The sequence below is a fragment of the Notothenia coriiceps genome, unplaced genomic scaffold, assembly GCF_000735185.1.
Source record: "Notothenia coriiceps isolate Sejong01 unplaced genomic scaffold, NC01 NC01_scaffold00037246, whole genome shotgun sequence".
Taxonomy (NCBI): Eukaryota; Metazoa; Chordata; class Actinopteri; order Perciformes; family Nototheniidae; genus Notothenia; species Notothenia coriiceps.
In genome coordinates, this window is record NW_011369947.1 from 14181758 (window position 1) to 14203911 (window position 22154).

General features: G+C 40.7%; 2 protein-coding genes across 2 annotated transcripts; one reads left to right on the plus strand and one right to left on the minus strand.

The window, feature by feature from the left end:
• Positions 1-3766: 3766 nt before the first annotated feature.
• On the minus strand, positions 3767-13028 carry LOC104965879 (nuclear inhibitor of protein phosphatase 1). The gene is made up of 7 exons (XM_010794915.1): positions 12947-13028; positions 12432-12492; positions 11758-11911; positions 11130-11347; positions 7008-7152; positions 6601-6665; positions 3767-5561 (listed from the first exon to the last, which is right to left on the minus strand). Exons 1-7 carry the CDS (start codon positions 12997-12999, stop codon positions 5208-5210), a joined length of 1050 nt encoding a protein of 349 aa, XP_010793217.1. The 5' UTR covers positions 13000-13028; the 3' UTR covers positions 3767-5207.
• A 2374-nt stretch (positions 13029-15402) lies between these two features.
• On the plus strand, positions 15403-21340 carry themis2 (thymocyte selection associated family member 2). The gene is made up of 6 exons (XM_010794914.1): positions 15403-15517; positions 15849-15989; positions 16076-16501; positions 18351-19555; positions 20480-20588; positions 20990-21340. The coding sequence occupies exons 1-6, from the start codon at positions 15415-15417 to the stop codon at positions 21100-21102; spliced, it is 2097 nt and encodes a 698-aa protein (XP_010793216.1). The 5' UTR covers positions 15403-15414; the 3' UTR covers positions 21103-21340.
• The last annotated feature ends 814 nt before the right edge of the window (positions 21341-22154 follow it).

The window sequence follows — 22154 nt, forward strand, 5'->3', positions numbered from 1 at the left end:
CCCTGGCATGTGACCTTTGTGCCCTAAACAAATGTGTGACACCAAAGTAATACGATTGCGTCGGGGAGCAGGAGGTTGATGCAAAACCTAGTACGGAAGCCGCTACTTTACTACAGGATCGACCATGTCTTCACGCACAGACGAGTGCGGGTGTGTGGTCTTATGGGAAAAGGACTCAAAGGTTACTCCCATGCGACCGGGCCCGCTAACCAACAGGTCCGCAGAGGGGCCGCTTCGAAAGTTCCGCACCAGACCGGCGTTCGCTCGCCGTACCTGGCCCGTACACGACGGCCGACGAGGTGAGTTCGACACACTGCTCGTCGAACCGAAACCTGAAAGCTGAGATATTATGTGAGCAGCAGACGCGAAGACGAAGTAGTGTGTATGGTCGCCCTATGTAGACAGCGTACATGCTTACGACGCCGAGTGTGCGTGTACCTTGGCTTTGCCTCTTCTTTTTTCTTACTTCCTCCTTGGTTAACATTCGTTTTACCGTGATTGATTATGTTGTTGTGTTACGTTAATTCGAAATAAATTTCCCAAAATAATAACCGGTGTCCCTCGGAAAAACATGATGATAGCACCTATGTCCCCAGTGTCTGTCAGAACCGACGTCCGGTTTTGTTGCTAACAAATAAAAGTGGAGACCCTCGCTCAAATTCTTTTCATGACACCTACAGAATGTAACACGACTGTGTGATCTTATTCGAACCATTAACGAAACGCTACTTTTTGATTCCAGTTGTAGACTATACCTAAGTAAATGAGGTAGAAAGACTGAGTGCTGTCTATTTCGGGTACTTTTTTTTAGAAACAAAGGAAATCAATATTGGAGTCCTTTCTTTCTACATTGGATATTTAACAGTTCGACGGGTGATTTAGATGAAATTTAATTATACGTACCTTTCGGGGGAAATCTACATTGTAGTATATAAGGTGTATTTTCTACTAATGTGTGTACAAAATGAAAAGCGATTGAATTGTTTGGAAAAACTTAGTAATTGTGAGTCCGGATATTCTTGACGTCTTTGTGAAATTATTAGACGACCAAGCGAAAGGACGTCATGAGACGACGTCTCTCGAAGACGAGGACCCGGTAAATCTTTTCCCTCTCACAATTCCTCAGTAAAAGATTTTTCTTCACGTGACCGACTCCACGTAAAAACTCATCAAATTCTAAACACCCCACAACAATTTTACAGCGATATTAAGAGCGTTACCAGGCTCAGTAGTGGAGACCCTTAAAAGACAGGTGAAATCACATTCTCTAGGTATCTTTTTTTTTTTTTTTTTTTTTTTTTTTTTTTTTTTTTTTTTTTTTTTTTTTTTTTTTGTATAAAATCGTAAATAAAATCAAAGTTTTCGTCATAGAAAAGGTGACATGTAGTAATCTATATTTAAGACACAAAGAAGCAGGAATAAGGTAAAAAGGAGAAAACGTGATAAAATACCATTTTACCATTTACCTCGACTGAATATATGCGACAATAGGTCGAGGAATTCTGGGGAGTTTCGCGTAATGGTATGATGTACAGTACAGTGGGTAAGTGTGGGTAAGTATGTCTCGTCACATGGAATGAGATCCTGGATTGTAAGTATGTGTAAGTGTGGCAAACCGGTACGGTAGCCCTCGTTTGAGTCCCTAATTCATCGAACGGGTTGCCTATGTAGCTGTAACAACTGACGTACCCGACCACTAGCTTGGGTGTTGGCAAGACCACTTTCTGCTGCGTGAGAGGAGTGTCGGTGTCAGCGGGAAATAAATATAAAGAAATAGAAGAACATGATGAAACATGATACATATTTATATATTGTAAATACAACGTACAACCATTCTCGGTTCCTGTATTCTAAAGTAGGGTTTGATGTGACATGACGATCTCCAGTTTGAGGATATTCAGAGGGACATTTAGTGTGTCGGTTTGTTGTCCTAACCTGTTTACGCTGGGAAAGAGGGGGTACGTTAATTTCTGCAGATTTCGGCTACTTCACTAATTTCCATAATCCCTTCTTCTGGCCTTCTTCACTCAAACTAGACACAGGTGTCGTGTGCAGACCAAGATCCGGACTTGCCCAGTGTAAATCTCTCCGGCTCCCGTCTACATTAGTGTCTGTGAAAGTATGTGGTATAGTAATAATACATTACATCAGAAATAAGAATACAACACACATATATCTATATATCTATATTATAAATATATAAGATATAAAAATATAAAGGACATTAAAGAAATCGGGAAAATGCAAGAACTGATCAAAAAGAGAAACAGATAAACATACAACGCTAACAGGACTCCTCGCACCCATTAAAGACACAATAGAACGTTTCTTCATGCCGACATTTCCGGAAAGCCAAAACTAGGAACTAGGAAAAGTCGTGCAAAACAACAAAATTTAAGCAAAATATGTCAATTTAAACGTGGAACTTGAACTGATGTCGTGTTTGTAGTTGTAACATTTGCATAGCAAAAGTACATGTGTGTGTGTGTGAGACACTAGGACTCCCATAGTGTGATGTGAAGTCGTCAGTGTGAGGTGACTACGTACGAGTCCACCAACGGACTATTAGACCCACAACCTAAGTCACTGAGTGGAGAGGGCTACGTCTAGTCAATGAAACTGAGGCTGTCAAGGAGGTCAAGTCGTTACCTGGGATTATGTAGTGGTGGACTGCCTTTTGTGCTTTTGTGTGAGAATAACTCTTTACAATTTGTCGTAAGTCACGTTTTAATAAATACTTCATCCAGGATGAAAATGTCTGAAGGACTCACTGAAAGAATCTTCATGTCATACCAATTCACGTCCGACCCTAAAGAGTAAAATCCCCGTCNCTGTTAAGTATTTTATCAAGTGTCTAATCGTTATTTACACTGGAGCCTGTGTTAATGAGACATTTATCGCACTTTACATATAAAAGGAAGATGTCTTTTGTGATCGTCAAAAGGAAAACCTAAGTAAAATTTTCGTTTCACCATTTATAAATGCATCTCAACTGGTTTAACTGAGCTTTGTACAGAGCACCTTGGCATTATGTAAATGTTTTCATGGAAATGTTAGTGTGACCTTTAACAGGTCAGAGGCACTCTTATTAACATTGCACTCTTGTGCAACATTTCAGTGTATGTAATGTAATGTAATCGTCCACATTGAATCATTACGATTTCAAAATCAGCCATGTGTTTTGATTCTTTAACTTTTCTGACTCCTCACGTTAAATATTTTATAATAAAACACTTTTTCCATTCCATTCATTCTCCATTTTTTTTAATCAAAACACAGAATAAATAAAACATTTGAAATGTGTAAAGAATTAATTGTTATACACATTGGATTCTTTAAATTATTTTATTGTTAATAAATACAATGTTTTATTTTATGCTTTATTATATGGAAAGTAGCTGTCAGTAAAAAAAACAGAGAAAGCTATTCAGGCTTTTAGGGTTACATTTTGGCTGGGTGGAAGACTTGATAGCCATAAGGTGTAAAAATTATCTTAAGTGTACTTCGATGTTTGTTTATGGGAAGAAGAGAACATTCTGTTGCATGTGAACTAACTCGGCTCACATAGCTATCTGTTCAATGCTTATCTCCAGAATAAAGTCTTGGAAGCCAAATAAAACAATAACCAGGGCTTTCATTCTGTGGTTTGCCAATAAGTAAACAAATAACCTGCTTTTATAAAGACCTTTCATGGTGTATAGGCAGATCATATTGGCACAAATGCAACATTATTATAATCCCGGCTAAAAACATTCCAGAGTTATGATTCAAAAGTAATTCATTTTTTATTTACAGTCATATGATTACAAAATCCACACTCCTACAAGGACATTTAGTCACCAGCACAGTTTGTAAACGTGAAACACCTCGTTTATTGTTGATTTATCATATCTCCAATCTTTCGAAAAGATCCCATGAAATGGCCACTTGAGCTTCCTATAAAACATTAAGGCCATGTGATATTTCCATCAACTAAGGCTCGTTTTTTAAACAACAACTCACCCATTTGTTTACAGCAAGATAGATAGCTTATGGTTTAATGTTCCCCTGTGATAAGGACTTCTGCTCCAGGGCACTTCCCCCTCTCCTTCCCTTCATTTCCTGTCCGTACGGTCAAGCTTTGAATGAAAACCCCAGAAGTAAGGACACCATTTCATGGGATGACAGTGTTCACCAGGTGGACACTCAGATGTTCTGCTACTGTGCAAAGGCTGTTACTATGTCTCATTGTCAGTTAAGGTTCAAATGCACCACACTGTTTGATTTGAAAAATATCAACACACTAAATTAACATTAAAACGTATTAAATCGGTTTTGTTTTTACTACCTTTTTTGATTGTACAGCAAAGTTTGTTTTTGTTACTGTGCTGCCATTTCAACTCTTAAACACTCTGTTACTACGTAGCGTCAATCCAATGAATTGCCAACATATAAACTGTCAAATCCTTGTAGGTATAGTATGCGGAGGAAAACCATTTTCAACTCATTATACTGGAAAAGCACTACTTGAATGGGATACCAAGTATTGGCCAACGGTTAAAGTTAGTGCAACAGGCCATAGACTGCAACTAAACTGGACTGAAAACTCGACCATTGTCCACAAGTCGCCATCTAGTGGCTAATGTGACAAATACATAACACAGTTGTGATGATAATAATAACGGTCTAATACATGTATTGAAAATGTTTCACATTGAATCATTAGGTTTTCCAAATAAAAAGCAGCCCTGTGTTGTGAAACTGACTTCATGTCTGGATTCTCTGACTTCTCAGTCAAATATTTTATATAAAAAGTACATGTGCCATTTGTTTAACAGCATTATCAAAACATGGGAGTGAAAAGAAAATCTGAAACATGTTAAGTAAAAAAATTCCAACGTTACATCCAAAACATAACTCGGCATCATCCATCCCACCCAGGTAGCCGTCACTCACAGGCCGACATGTGTCACTCCGAGACTCACATGCTACGCCATGTAAATGTACGTCAATTGTGTTCACAATCAACAAGCCTTTGCCATTTTCTGACCAACTGCTGCCTCGGTGACGTACAGTAGATATCTTATGACAGACCACAAGGACATTGTGTTCATCCTTTTTTCGATGACAAGGAGTAACACATTAAAAAAAGGAGATTGAGAATGAACGACTCCATCTCAGCCAGGTCACAGTCCGTGATGTATCTGCTGGGAACTTCAACAGACCCGTTAGATGAGTAGTGAAGGGGTGGGTTTTTTCCCGGGCCAAGCTTCTTTGGCATACTTCTTTTTGCGTGGCTCGTTGTGGGTCTCTGGAAGGTAGGGGGCTATGACGGGGGTGGGGTTGAGTGTGATAGGAGGCTGGTGGGCTTCTGGGTCCAGGTCCACCTCTGGTGCTGGGTTAGGGAAGGGCAGAGGAAGCCCTCCCTGCATAGAAGCCCCTCCTGGAGCTCCTGTCGGCTGGTTCTCATGACTGGTGGGCGGCAAGTCCCCGTAGAGACCACTGCCCAAGTTGTAGCTGTGGATGCGCTTTGAAGTCATGTCATCGAGACCCAGCGTGTTATGGCCCTCTGATCTGCGTTTCTGCAGCAGGGAGGGACAGAGTCAAGTCATTAAGGATGGACCAAATACGTTTCCGGGGTTCAAATGCAGCAAACACTGTCATGTGGTGGCTATTAAAACGTATACCTTTATTACTGTGACAGATTTACACTCATCAGAATCGGAGAAGGAAGCTCAGGGGTTGGACTGAGAACAGCACCGGCTATTCCACTAGCCAGCCTGCTCATGTTGTTCAAAGGAAAATAAGACTCAGGCTAACCCAGTAACGGGAGATGGGCCTACATTTTTTTAAAGACACCTGGCTCCATGTTGGCATCTCGGGTCAAGCTTTTGGCTGGCGAACCACAAAGCCAAAAAGCAGGAATTTGGAGGAAGACTGAGTTCCTATTTGGTGCTCATATGTCAGATGTTTCCTGGATGTGGATTTTTTTTTGTGTTAAGATGCCTGCCAGATTCTATACAAGGAGAATTGACCCTTTTTCACCAAGTTGTTTACATTCATCCTGAGTCTAATTAAAAAAAATGCACTACAGGAAGGCACTTCTCATTTTACCGTGTTTGTAATATTGTGTTGCAATAAATAGGAAATGGTATTGTGTTACAGTAAAACGGTTATTAATGCAACATTGGACTTTAATTAGTCAACTCTGGGCCCTTGTGTTGTAACACCACGGCGGATATTTATATGTAAACAAGTTTATTTCATTAGCTTATTAGTTTTACTACATGACATTCATCCTCTCTTTATTTCACTGAACTGCTGATCACAAAGGTTTGGCTGTAAAACGTTCAAAGTGGATGAAGCCCCATGTTAAGAGCCAAGTGACCTTGAAGCTTTGGACGTCAGACATGAAACACAAGCTCCTGATATATCTAAATAGTGTGTTTGGCAGCAGTAAAACAAGCTTTGTTAGTATTCACAAAGCCCTACAGGTCACACATTTAGCCCATCCCAAATGATCAAATTGTTATATAAAATGAGTACAATCTTATTTTTCATTGAAATGGATCAGTTACACCAGCTGCATCTGACATTTTGAAGGACAAAACTGAAGCTTACCTTGATCGGGATGACAGCAGTCTGCACCATGTTTCTAAACCGTCCCACCGAGGGGTCTATGTCCTCTGTAAGAATTTAAAAGAAAGTGTTACAATGTATTTGACAGTGCATTTCTTCTCTTAGAAAGCAGGACTGTACGGAGAATAGCTTGGTTATATATTTAGAGTATGCAAGTTAGATCACTTAACTGAAACACATGATTAGTATGTTACCTGTTTGTAAAAGCCTTAAAAATCTAATCCTCTTTAATCATTTCTTTCTCAGTTAAATGAAACGTCAATATTCTTACAAATAATTTACCAAGGGACGACTTAAAAAGGAGAGCAATCAACTACAAAAATCCGTAACAGTTAGAAGGACAGATGTCTTGTTTTTACAGTTCTACCGCCTGTCACTTTGAGTCGTACCTGGGTTGATGATGGAGTCGTCCTCGTTGAAGGTGACCCTGGAGTTTCTCCGTTTCCTCTTAGGTCTCTGGATTTCCAGATTGCCCTCCTCGATGGTCAGTAGGGAGATGCGCTTGTTGTGTGCCGTGTTGAACTCCGTCAGGTTCTGAAAGGAGGCAGACAGAAAATATATTCATTTCAAGATGTAACTACTTTACAACAGGACAACATAAAAGAATGAGCCGGCTAATAAACAGCTTCATACACCCAGGAAAAAGACAGCACTTGTTGATAAGAGGAAATAAACAGGAATTGTAATCATCTTAGGCTCTAGTGCGTTGGTGTGGCGCAGTGGAATTGTGCGTTGGTGTTGGAATCAGGGGGGCACAGGTTCAAACCCCACTGCAGTCAGCATGTCGTTGTGTCCCTGGGCAAGACACTTCACCCCAAATTGCTCCTGTGGGGATTGTCTCCATTGATGAGTATGTCGCTTTGGATAAAAGAGTCTAACATGTAATGTAATCTTATGTTAATGCTATGTTCCTCAAATGGTGGCACACGGATTTGTGCTTTTCTACCACTCATACAAGCTTTGAAAAGATGACACTGATATCTGAGTAATCTAAGCTGCTCGCAGTCACACATTTGACTATGAGTTTGAGGCTATCTTTGGAAATGACATTTTGGAACTATGCTAATCATAAGGATATTTTTTGCACATCAAATTCTTAATGCTGTGAACCTGATATCTAGGAAAGAGGAACAGATTTGACTGAATAATCGTATCTTTATTTATTTGAGTGAAAAAGGACTGAAACACATAAACAGTGTGGTGCATCTATTACACCGATCCCATCAGCAAAAACATGTGGGTTTGCTATCCTGGCTTGAAACGATGGAATGAGCTCCCCATTGATATCAGGACAGCAGAAAGCTTACACATCTTCCGGCGCTGACTGAAAACTCATCTCTTTCGACTCCACTTCGAGCAATAAAACTACTATCAAAGCACTTCTATGTTAATAAAGGACTGGCTTATCTAAAGCCAGTTGAGTGGCACTTGAAATGTTTTCACTATGAAACCTGATGTACTTATATGATTCTGTTTTCTTCAAGTTTGTATCTTCTTGGTCGAATGCACTTACGGTACGTCCACAAAGCAGCTTTGAAAAAATCTTGAAAATCTTGGAGCTGGGCGTGTCTGAGAGCTTGGGGATTTTTTGCGAGCAACGCGACCAACAACCAATCACATGAATCTCCCGCCCCCGACATACAAAGCAAAAAACCCCGGGGATTTTATGCGAGCAATATATATATATATATATATACGTNCCACATCATGTAGACAGCCAGTCACCCTGTGTGAGGCAGGCCACATCATGTAGACAGCCAGTCACCCTGTGTGAGGCAGACCACATCATGTAGACAGCCAGTCACCCTGTGTGAGGCAGGCCACATCATGTAGACAGCCAGTCACCCTGTGTGAGGCAGACCACATCATGTGGACAGCCAGTCACCCTGTGTGAGGCAGGCCACATCATGTAGACAGCCAGTCACCCTGTGTGAGGCAGGCCACATCATGTAGACAGCCAGTCACCCTGTGTGAGGCAGACCACATCATGTAGACAGCCAGTCACCCTGTGTGAGGCAGGCCACATCATGTAGACAGCCAGTCACCCTGTGTGAGGCAGACCACATCATGTAGACAGCCAGTCACCCTGGTGAGCAGGCCACATCATGTAGACAGCCAGTCACCCTGTGAGGCAGGCCACATCATGTAGACAGCCAGTCACCCTGTGAGGCAGGCCACATCATGTAGACAGCCAGTCACCCTGTGTGAGGCAGGCCACTTCAGGCCATCGGGAACCCCCCCGGTCCTCCCGATGGCCAGTCCGGGACTGGGTGCAGGAGGCGTAGAGCAAGGGATCATTGTCCACAAGTTAATCGATCACAGATGGCAACATGGTCACGGACAAATAAAAAAATATATATATACGCAAAATATACTTGGGCGGCCGTTAATATACCTGGGCGGCCCGCCCAAGTATAGTCTATGTGTGGGAAACCCTGCAATAGTGCAAGACGAGATAACAAATAAAATACTGCAAGAGAAAGGTGACACAATTGTGCAAATAAAATGCAGACATTTAACTAAATACATGTAGCAAATATCGTTCTTTATAATCCACTACATTTATTTTATAACTTTTATTATACTTTTTTTTGTTTGTGTGTAAGGACAGAAGGTTTCTGTATTCTGAACAGACTGTAAAGACCAGTGATGACAAATGTGTAATTTGTGATATTGATTAATTGATTGATTGAATATTTAAATTAAGATTAATAAAACCAAATATAATCAACAAATAATTGATTGTGTATAATGTAAGAAAACTTTAACAATCCCCTGATTAAATCCAAGCTCCTCCAGTTCCAACATACATATTGAACACTTAGTATTAATTAATAATTACTTTTAACTCATGTGCAATGCTGGTTCTGGTTATTTCTTTAACCTAATCACTTTAATACCCACATATATATTTTATACTAACTCATTTAACCTACAAGGCCTTCTCATCTTAATTGTTGTAAACATTTCCCATTCCATCTCTAAAGTGCAGCTGTATATAGCTCCCTCTTCCTCCTCAGAGCGCGTGCGGGTGGTCTCGGAGCTGCAGGGCATCACGGTGACGGCGGGCGAGGACGCCGTGTTCGAGTGCGAGCTGACCCACGCCGATGTGAGCGAGGGGGTGTGGTGGCTGGGCCAAAGCCCCCTGCAGAGGAACGAGATGAACCAGATGACGGTTCGAGGCCGGCAGCAGCGCCTGGTGCTCACCATGACGACGCCCGACGAGACCGGCATCGTGGCGTTCGTGATCGGGGAGGAGAAGACCTCCGCACGACTGCTGGTGGTTCCCAAAGCAACGGGTAAGTGAAGAGAGAAGATGGAGGGGTCATTCAGGGAAAAAGGAGAACAGAAATCATTGATTTTAGCAGTGGGGAAATATATATTGGAACAGCAAATTACACGGTACAGATAATAATAATAATACATGTTATTTATATAGCGCTTTTCCTTGTGCTCAAAACGCTTTACAAGCAAGTGAAGAAGATAAAGACAAGATGAAAGAATACACTATTATTTAAAGACACCAGCACATTATACAAAAGAATAAAATCACATTGGTACACATCTGAGGTATAACAAAGTAAGTAGCAGTTATACAAGTAAGTGGAACATTTAAAAGTAGGTAGCAGCCAGTGATAACATTAATAAAGAGCACACAGTATATTTCCCAATTTTTTTTTACAACAGTGTTGTTACAGTCTTAAGTAAAAAGTAAACAGCCAGTTACGGCCCGTCCACACAGAAGCTTTGAAAAAATCTTGAAAATCTTGGAGTTGGGCGTGTCTGAAAGCTTGCGGATTGTTTACGAGCAACGCGACCAACAACCAATCACATGAATCTCCCGCCCCGACATACAAAGCAAAAAAGCCCGAAGTAAACTGGATATAAAATCCCCAAACAGGCGAAAACCTACCAGTTTCACCCACTGTCTCTGCCACCTCCCTCCATGCCTGGTTCCTCCGGTTTGTATCCCGGTAAATAGTTCTGGTCGTAAAGAACCGGGTGATTTGCTACCGTAATTTCTCGTTTGGAATATGAGGAAATGAACTGCGGTCTGTCTCTCCCAGCTTGCACGCGGTTTGATTGGCTAGCGCTTGTACTGTCAGATTTGCATAAACGGGATTTGATTGGCTGACGCTTCCAGCTCAGCTTCAAAAGTTGAACATTTCTCAACTTTTGAATCCTGAAAATCTTCGCTTTGCTTCCCCACAATGCAGTTCGGCGAAAAGCGAGGCAAAGTGACGTCAACCCCATTCAAAGTCAATGGGCAGAGAAGCGTTGGAAGATTTTTTTTAAAGCTGCTGTGTGGACGTACCGTTATTGTAAGTCGCTTTGGATAAAAGTGTCAGCTAAATGCAATGTAATGTAATATTAGCAGTCTACCTAAAACAGCAATTTGCAGACAACAAATGTTATGATTAAAACACAAGATGCATCCATTTGATTTCTCCTTTATACAGTTCATGTTTTAGAGCGCGATAATATCGTTATTATTGAGAAACTAGACGTACCTCCAGCTCTGTCTCTTCCTCAGGAAGCCCTAGCAGTCCTTTCAGCTCCTCATCCTCTCCGGTCTTACTGTCTCCTGTGCCGGCGGTGCCCTGGGTTTGGGGTTTCTCTCTGATGGTGTAGGTTCTTGTTGACGCCCCAAAAGATATCGTCGAGTCTATGGGAACTTGCTGAGGCTTTTGTCCCTCCAGACGGATGTGTCCAAGGTAGGTACCGTGTGCTAAAATAAAAACAATTCAATAAAGAGGTTTGCATATGTAAGGACAGATTACTTGACAGATTTGTTACATTATAGTGGAAATTAATGAAATGTGATTCATAATTATTACTTTTTCTATAAACACAGAAACGAGATGGTTAAAAAAAGTAAATTACAATGTTTTCAAATCCAAAAGTAAAAAGTTCCAAATGCTTTTTCATTTCAAAATCAAATGAACACTTAAAGACAGAAGAGGTGGAACACTTGAGGAGCAAAGTGTTGTTAACTGAATTACATAAAATATGACCAGAATAGTTGCAAATACATGTTCTGTCAATCGAGTCTCAAGCAAATAACCTCTGAGAGTTGTATTAGTTTTTCCGCCTTTTGAACATGTATATCCAACATTCAAAGTGTAACTGATGACTTACTGCTGTTGAGGTCAATGAGAAAGACCCTTTTCAGGTGTTTGTGGTAGATCAGGGCAGCGTGGACACGCGAGCACGACTGATGGTCGATGGTGAAGTCGCACCAGTCGGGGTTTCTCCCAAACAAGTAATACTTCTTTTCGTCTATGATCAGTTTCTACAGGGAGAGACAGTTTCTGTGAGTCAAAGTCATTTTCAAACTGGCTAAATATTTCTGTAAACACTCCTGCAATCTGTCTGTGCCTCTGAGCCATAACTCATACAGTGTTGCTTTCCACTGAAAAGCTTAAATGTCAGGGCTGATGATGTTCTTGCACCATTTGAAGCCATGCAGCCATAGAAAGTCCCAAAAGTGTTCAACACCTCTGGGACCAAGTGGACTGTCAGGCGTGTATCTGGTGCATTCAACTGTCCTACAGTAGTATTGTACATGCAGCGGTCCAATGCAGTGAAGTACATTTACCCATGTATTGTACTTAATTGTTGGGGTACTTGTACTTTACTTGAGTATTTTTATTGTATGCTTCTTATACCACGACTCCTCTACATCTTGGAAGCCAATACTGTACTTTTTACTGCACTACATGTATTTGACAAAATGAGTTACTAAACTAACCTTACAGATGTATGGCAAGGTCACTGATACATGAGGTAAAAAAGAAAACCTTAAAAGTTACCTCCATTAATTTGTCTCCCTTCATCACGTCTAGATGGAGTCCCTGGGGTGGCTTTCCTGCCCTGAAAGGAAAAAGATTATGAACTTTTTGAACATATAAAGAGTCTACCTTTGGTGCATTTGTGCAAAGGTGGTATTTAAAGGTTTGTTGCTGTAAATCATCTCATGAAAACGTTAACATTGAAGCGGTCGTCATCTATGCAACACTATACCAGACCAATACAATGTTAAAATGACCTATCGTTATAACTGGACGGCTTCTGCTCATAAACGAGACTTATAAAACCATGCACATGTAGCAACGTGTTTAAAAAAAGCCGAAGAAGAAAAAGGACACCAGCGTTCATTGGTTAGCATGCTAGCTAGCTTGGTTGCTAATGATAGCTACAGTAACTACAAGCTTTTCTCTAGGTTAAAGGTAAGTTATATAAATGAGGGTACGCGGCTCTGCTCATGTGCCTTTGGTATGGCATTACAAACAAACAGTTACAACTTCAGCATGTGCATTTTGCTCACCATGATGGACAATCAAAGGGAGGAGCACTCTCTTTGATTATTTTAGTCGCCATCTTGCCTCATCTTCTCACAGCCGACATGCATGCTGGGAAAACGTCACTTTGGTTAACTGCCCTGGGAGTTGTAGTCTTAAAACTCTGTCTAACACAGGGGCGTCAAACTCAAATACACAGTGGTATAACATTTAAAAAAACGGTACTAGACTGGTTCAATGTTTATTGCCAAACGTATTGGAATGAAATTATTGCATATATTAAACCTAGAACTAACAAAGCTTAAATTATTGCCTATAAAAACAACATTAAACATTGAATAATCAGTAGCATTAATTTCTTATGGCTCTATCTGCAGATTTTCCGGAGTCATTTCTTATGATTACATTTTTCCACAGGCCAACAACAGCTTCAAAAAAACAATTTCCCTCAAAGAAAAAACCAAACATGCCCTGTTGTCTCAAGAAACAAAGTGCAGAAGGAAACATCCATTGAAACTCAGTTTGCAGCTCTGTGATGCACACTAAGCCAGATACTTGGCATCTCATCTTGGGTGCAAGTTCATCAATGTTTGGGCTCAGGCTCTGAGCTGAGGAAATCCTCAGGATGGAGTGAAGGTGTGCGTGCAATATACCGTCGGGCCAGATCTAATAGTAATTGGAAATTATCCTGCGGGCCGAAATTAAATCTACCAAGGGCCTGATTTGGCCCCCGGGCCTTGAGTTTGACACATGTGCTCTAACTAGTTACATCAAAAATAAAAACATCAAATATTTTAAATGAAACTTTTATGTCCACGATTTAAACTGAAATTTAGCAAAGTTATCGTGATCATACTCTCCCTGTGTTAATATCAAATGAGAGACAATACAGTAAACAAGACTTTACTTGTAATAAACCTAACTAGGCCTATGTACACTGGAGGAGGTTCTCATATTGTAGACTTCTGACCCAAAATAGGCAGAGGTGGAAGAAGTACTCAAATTGTACTTAATTAGAAATACCAAAGAATAGGAATACTCAAGTAAAAGTACTGCAATCAATTTCTTCATGAAGTAAAAGTATAAAAGTATTGGCATCAAAATATACATATAAGTACCAAAAGTTCTGCTCATTGAGCAGATTGGCCCATTTCAAAATATGCTATATGTTTTGATTATAATTATTGATGCAATAATGTGTTATCACGGTGCAGCTAATTTAAATTCCTTTGTGCAGTGCAAGGTAACAGGTGAATGTGTCTCCAGGTGTAACTAAAGTCTTATTTAAGTGTTGATTTTTAATTTCCTAATATTCATTCAAATCTGGAAAGTAACTAAAGGTATAAAAGAAAATGTAGTGGAGTAAAAGTACATGATTTACCTCTGAATTGTAGTGAGGTAGAAGGACAAAGTCCCTCAAATCGCTGAAAATAGGTATGTTGCAGAAAGAAAACAAATGTAAACTAATTTGAGTTGTTATGAAGAGCTGGTGGTTTGATAAACCTGAAAAACACAAGTTTGTCTGATGTCATATTTTGTTGCAGGGCGCTTTGCATCTTAATTCTCGACTGTGCTTGCTGAAAAACACATACATCCATTTCAGTACATGCGTGGTTTTGTAAAGATAGCGTTTGGGGCAGGGGGAGGGGTTGTTAAAGGGATTCAACAAGGGTTTCATTAGGAAAGTGTTGTGGGTTTTGTCCGATACTGTGGGGTTATTTTGTCGTGTCATAGAGGTGGGAGGGGATCAGCACAAGGAAGTGAGGGTGCTGTCTCTTTCTCAAGTGAACAGAGGGTACGTTCCTTGCATGGAGGCTGTGTCATAGGGTACTTTGTAGGAATAAAAGTAGCTCCTTAACAGCTCAAGGAAACCCTCTTCTGGTTGTCTGGGTTAAACATGTCGCCTCTGTCCTTTCTGTCAAGTATAAACTATTATTTGTGTGGTTTTGTGTTTTGCAATAGATTGGGGAACAAATTATATTCGGCCCTGTGAAATCCTTCCACACAGTCTTTACAAGATACAACACGTTGTGGTTTCAACAAGACAACGTTTGCACCTGTTCGACATGCAACAACATGATGATGTGTCTTGAAATTGTTAGTCCTTGAAACTAAATTGATTATACTTGTCATATATGTACATTTTATTGTACCAGGAATTGTAGCCTATGTATGTATTGTATGTATCAACACACAAACACGTGTGTAAGGTTTGACCCATTTCCTTTAAATAGTCTGGATTAGAATATCAGTTTCTATGTTCTTTATGTGAAAACAAATCAATTTATAATTTAGAAATATGAATTACACATCAACAGTACTACAAAGCATTACTCATAGAATCGGTCCTCCGCCTGTACATGCACCGTGCAAAGATATCCTGTTACTTCCTCATTCAATTTTGTGGTTTTGACTGAGAGGCAACAACCTTTTATGCTTGGGTTGTAACTCTGTCAGCCTTCACTTCTGATCGCAGCTCACTGAAGCAGCAGTGATGGCAGGCATGACTGCGCTGTCACTTCAACAGTTCATTGCTTCATTGGACAAATCTTGTCTACCAAAAATTTTACAAGTTTGCTCTGGAGTGTATTTCCAAGGTAGGCATTTGATTGTTTTATTCATTGTGAACGGATAATGTGAGTGTAGATGAAGTGAGGACACAGTTGAGAGGGTTAGAGATTATCTGAAGAGATAAAATGGCTACACATGGTAAACTGTCTGGATTGTTGTATTGTGTGTTTATATCTATACTTTTAAATCTATATTGTATTTATGTTTCCTTCTTTGCCAAAACCCCAAGTCAGACCTTTTTGTGGAAAGACACAGAGCATTATCTTTTTGTTGGTTATTCGTGCTTAAAATATCTGCTCACTGTTAAATGATGATCATGGTATTTAGCTTTGCTCTATTTCCCGTTCTCCGTTTCAGGGTCTGTATATGAACTTTCTGGGAGTGAAGTCTGCTTTTCTACTGGGGATCTAATAAAGGTCATTGACATTGAGCTCCTATCGGTTTCCTGCGAAGACATCAGCAACGATGAGAAGTTTGAGCTTCCGATCAACCACACAGGTCGGTCTGAGCTACAGATAAGATTCTGGTGAGAAAAGCTCATTTTGTGTCTCAGCTGAACACCGACACTTGTTTCTCTTTCTCAGGTTTGTTCAAGGTGGTTCCAGAGGAGATGCCGTACACTTCAGTGGAGGAGATGGTGAGCCTGAGACCCCTGGGCCTGGAGTCCTGTCTTCCCTTCACTTTCACCAACCGCTCAAAGATAACTGTTGGAAACTTCACACTGGGGGCAGGCCGAGCTTTGACAGTGCTCTCCATCGAGCGGCGTGAGGGTGAGGTGGATCATGTGCGCTGCCATGTTAAAGGACAACAGGAAACCTCTGCAGAAGTGTGTATCCCACTTTCTGCCCAAGGGGAGTTCAAAGAGTGTGAAAGTGAGGAGCGCTTCACTCTGAGAGAGATCATGTCCTCGCCATGCCTGTGCAGTCGAAAGTTTCGCTTCATCAACACAACCAAGTGTGATCGGCCCCTGGTCCTCTGTCCAATATACCAGGTCCACGCCATCATGAGCAGTAAGAATACCCTAATATTTTCTTTAAAAAGTGATCTGCATCTGGGCTATATCATGGTTATTATTTTCATTTTGTTTATCTGTTGATTGAAATGGAATCAAATGAATGTAAATGACTCAAGTACTGCACTCTATTATGATTAATAATCACAGTTTTAAATTGTTTCTATTTAATGCCTTACACATCTGAGAGGTAATTTTTTACTTTCACCACCACATTTAGTAGTTGTATAGCTATATATTTGACAAAATCAATGTTAATCTCATTATAGGGGCCCTAGTATCAAATCAAATCAAGTTTTATTTATATAACACATCTTTAAGCGATTTTTGGTCGAGCCAAAGTGCTGTACATAAAAATACCCTACAGTAAAGACACTTTACAGCAAATACAACAGCACAGTTTGTGCAGAATATCAGTATGAAAAAACGACACCCTCTGTCCTTATATAATTATATAATATGCTCATTTCAGAATCATATATGTTGTGCCTCTACTGAGACTTGTTTATATGCTCTAATGTTCAAAAAATGCTTTCTTTTTTTCATACCGCCTCTTTTCACCCTGAAAGGAGAGCTCAGTCTGCTCTGATTGGTTAACTTGCCGGCTCTGCTGTGATTGCTCAGCCTCTTATGGCGCGTTTCCACTGCAGCGCGGAGCTCGCTTTAAGCGTGCAGAGCCGTGCGGGGCCAGTTTTCGGTTGCGTTTTCACTCGGCCTAGTACCGGCTAGCGGGTCCTAATTCACAGTTTTTCTGACCCCATAAAATCGTGGTTCTAGGGCCAGGAACAACCAGGCTGAGTCGGGCTGAGTATGCTAAACTAGAGAGAGAATCGCTGGCAAGGGGGCTACAACTACAACAAGATGAACATATTTGACCGTGATTTAATTGTAATACACGTTTCAAAATAATGCCGAAGTAACAACTTACTGATACCGGTTAGTAAAAACCATGAATTAATGCTTTGACAAGTCTGCAGACAGACGGCAGGCGAAAAACCTTTTTAAAATGCGTGTTGTCTAAATGGAGATTGGCTAACGTTGTAAATGCTCCGATCGTCCACACTCACAACAACGGCCTATACAGACATAAATAAACCAGCTGTATTCGCCATGACACAGACAGTCTGTGGTTTGGACTTGTTTAACTTTTGTCTAGTTTCTGAACAGATATGAGGAGCTTTGAGCTCTGACAGCTAACGGCTGTGTTGTTTTTCTGGGGCTCTCATTGAAGATTACGTTACGGCTCCGCCTACACTGCGTTACTATAGATACTACCCCAGTTCCTAAACTGTAATGGAAATGCGCCATAAAGTGGGCCAGTCCTGTGAAGTGAACGAGGCCTAGCCATACCGAGCGAGGCCGTGTAGTGGAAATGCGCCATTAGAGATGTTATGAGGAAGCGAAACTCTCTTTGGAAGGAAAATTTGGGATTTTAGCCTTTGCCGACTATTAACATGCACGAAACCTATAACACACTAGAGGAAAGGGAAAGTTCAAAAAGCATAATAGGGCCCCTTCTAATATGGTGCATTGTATTAGATGACATTACCTGGCACTACATAGAGTATTACAAATGTGAGCCACCTTGGCCAGGGTCAAAGTGTTCAAAGATACAATACACTCAATAATAATATACACTCATCTTGACAGATTGTGATCTGCATAATGAGAATTTGTGAGTGGGACTTTTCGAATATGATGTTGAAGACCATATTAGGTTTATTTACCTAATGCAGGCGTATTTTTTAAACAGTACTGCTAAATGTACACGCACTACCATTACTTAGAGGAACAGTTTTTTCATTTTTTTCCATCACTGATAAAGCACAATTGTTTCTCTTTTACAGTGAGGAAGAACGTGTTGAAGTTTCCCTCCAGCTTAGAGGTGGATGTGGTCGATGCCACTGAGCTGTGCGAGGACGTGAACTTTGTGACGCCGCTCAGTCTGACAGAGGTCTTTTCCCAGCCGGAAGAATCCTTCCCTGCTGTAGTGGAGATACTGGAAGTCCCTGAGACGCGCTCTCTGTTCAAGTGCAGCTGGCTGTCAGAAATGAAATTGGGCAGTAAAATGATTTTCCACAAGAAAAGCTCCACAGCCATGGTTCTGTTATCCAGCCTGAAGAGCCGAAAGTCTCAGCAGTTCTTCCTGGTGTCTCAGCAATACGGTGGACGATTCCGCAGGCGGCCAAGAGAGTTTAATTCAGTGTACGAGATGCATGTTGCTTCATCCCTGGCACCAGCTCTGAAAGTGGGTGTCACGAGGAGCTGTGAGGAGGTGGAGGAGGAGGGCCTGCCTGCGCTCAGTGTGGGGGAACAGCTGGAGGTTGTTCGCTGTGAGACCGTGGAGCTGCCTTGTGAAAGCAACAAGGAACAGACGCAGTTTGTCGAGGCTCTGCTGTGTCGGCGTCTCCAGGACCCAGACGATGACGATGATGATGATGATGAAGATGAAGACGAGGTGAAGCAGGAGAATGGCAGAGAGGAGATTTTTCTGCCTCTGTACATGCAGGGTCACTTTGTGGAAGTACTCAGTGATAGCAAAAAGTACAAACTCAAGGACTTGGGTAAGAAGTTTAGTTTGCCCCTGAATGTTAAAGTGGTGAGCCGGGACACTGAACTCGAAGCCGATCCACTCGCTGGGTTTGCGTCTCTCAGAATAGAGGCGGCCATGTTGGAGCCCACCATCCAGGCAAGCTTTGCACACAGGCCAGAACACTGTTTTGAAATCCCAACGGAGTGGCTCTCTATGTCTGTCCATTTTACCAAGGACCCCCTTCCGTGGCCCAGCAGCAAACCCCCTAAATGCCATGTGGACAGAGTCACTGAGGTGACAGACATGTTCTTTTATGAATTTCGCAAACAGGGGAACTTCGACGCAGCTCCTCCACCCCGACCCCCTAAGCGAAATATGTCATCTTCAAAGTCTCTCAAAACCCCATCAAAACCCTTAAAAAAGTCAATCAAAAAGTCATCCAACAAGAGCGTCCCGAGCACAGAGTTAGCCACTTTGACTTTGGATGGCAAGCGAAGGCCCCCAGCCCCCCCGACTCCAGTAAGTATGGATTTTAGTTATTTATTTGTGCATTTCAAATGTAAGAGTGGAAAAATTATTGAGCAAATGCACAGGAGGGATGAAAAGAAACCCGAGGGCTTGTAAAAGGAACCCACCAACACTGATATTAAATAGAAAAAAATAACTTTATACTCTAGAAAATCAACAGTGAGATAAAAGTTGATCTGAGACATAGTTACCATGAAACTGTTTCAGGGAATATGGAAGTGAATTGTCAAGAAATTGAAATACAGAAGTACCCATTTAAAGAAAGAGCTGGAGAAAATTAGCTTTTTCATATTATTTTGTGATAAAAACATTGAATGGGTACTAGTTTTATATGTCCATATTTTAAGCAATTGTGTGTTAAAGAAACAAAATCATATTTAAGTACAGAAATATTACTCATTAGGCAGATGATAAATGGTCAATGTCAGTGTATATTATTTTACAGTATACCATATTTAGTTTACTTTAATTCACAAGGTATGTAAAGATATACTATAGAGTTATTGGACACAGAAAGGTTTTTTATAACATGTTTTAATTGCCAAACAATACCAATATTTCAACAACTTTTTGGACACATACAAATGTTTTCTGTTAAAGTAGATCTTAAATGATTTACCCTTAAATCTTTACATGGGGGAAACTTTTCATGCAGGAAACAGGATCTATTCGAAGTTCACTGTGGTTCGGCTCTTTTAAAATATTTCTTGTCATGTGTCTCGTGTAAATTCTATGAAACCCACCACAATGTGACTTTTGACTTAGAGAACAATTTTTCTCTCGAAGTGAGCCTATCAGTGAACTGGTCAGAAACAACATCTGAGTATTCAAACACAATGCTTCCACTTTTCGCCGTGGTGAAGAAGTGGTGTGTTTAATCAAGCTGAATGTGTCTAACTTCCTCTTTTTGTGCAGGGTCTTTTGACAGGCCAGCCTCCACCATTAATACCCCGAAAGCACTCTGTGACTACAGGCAATGCTCGGCCGAACACCTATGTGCAAAGGGAGGACCCCAAGATAAAAGGTGGAGAACCGGATGTAGAAGTTAAAAAATAAAATTGTTTCTCATAAAAAAAAAAGACCACTATTGTTTGTAACTCAAGCAGGAGGAAATGTTTTTGGGTGTTTTTTCAGATGCAAATTAAAACATAGTGGTTCTCTAGTCTAGATGTATTTATGGCACAAGTACAGTGCATGTGCCATTGACACAACATCCTTAATATCAGATACACTACAGTACCCGTGTGAAAAAGGAAGTAGAAAAATGTGAAACTTTGAAATAGAGCTTGATGACTGGGAGGATTAGCCTCATCATATCAACTCATTACTTGTTTGTGTTTATTGGATTTGCTGACAGGAGGAACAATATTTCAAATAAACAACATTACTGAATACAAAATAAACTGTACTTCTCTTCTCCCACAGTGCATCTGCCTGAAATAGCACCAGATGTGGACAGCGACCATGACTATGAAACTGTGGATGAGACTTTTGCCACGATCCTGAAGGACGCGCAAGAGAATGTCATGTTTTACTGAAATGATGTCCTGCCACGACAGAAACAAATCAAATATAGGCGGTGGGAACTGAAAAGAAAATGGCATATTGCATATAGTGTTTTTAAGCTCTTCCATCTTGATTTATTTTAGAGAAGAAAGGGTTTAAATAAGGTTAGATATTTCAGTTGAAGAGGCCCTTTTGTGCTTTTTTGGGGTTTTCCCTTTCCTATAGTGTGTTAAGATAAGATGGTACTTTATTGATTCCCAATTTGGGACATTTTTTGTTAAATGGGTTTTTGTGCATTTAACTGAAACGCCTCAATTGGACTCCTTTGTCATAGTGACATCACTCGTTCTTCTATAAGAGCTCCAACACACTGTACATGATAGGCTAAGGGGCGGGACATCTCTAAGCGGTTGACCAATCACAACCAGCCCAACATACTGGGCTCTGGTTTCAGACAGAGGGTGAAAAGAGGCAGCATGAGAACAATTAAGAGCTTTTGGATCATTAAAGCAGGGACACATGTCACAGTAGAGACATTAAATACAAATATGGAACTGAAAATAAGAATGATATGTCCTCTTTACATATTAAATTAATCAAACATAAGCTCCTACCGGTACTGCTTTGATCATTTACAGGATTTATAACACCCCACGGGGCTTTTGGTGGCTTGTGTCCCGACTTGTTTTAATCAGAAGTTTAGAGTGCAAACAAAGCGAACAATAAGGACATGGGAAGTCATTCAGTTTGTGGACAGTTTGATTAGCTAATGTTTGCCCACACATCGCCTCGCTGTGTATCAAAACATACCAACCTTGCTTCCAATGTGGTTCAGCGAAACACTTTCAGTCTCCATCCATTTGTTTCTGCGCTCTAACCACTTTATTCACCTCATGATTGAAAGTGGCTTCAGCTGTGTCGTAAACTTTGATCATAAACATACTACCCGTGTTTTATTTATTGTACCATTTGTTGGACTATGTATCAGTATATTTGTGCTTTTTAATCAAGCTTGTGAGAATATTGTGTACTATATAAGAGTTTCAGGAGCTGTAGTGTTGAATGTTGTGTCAAAAAACGCATA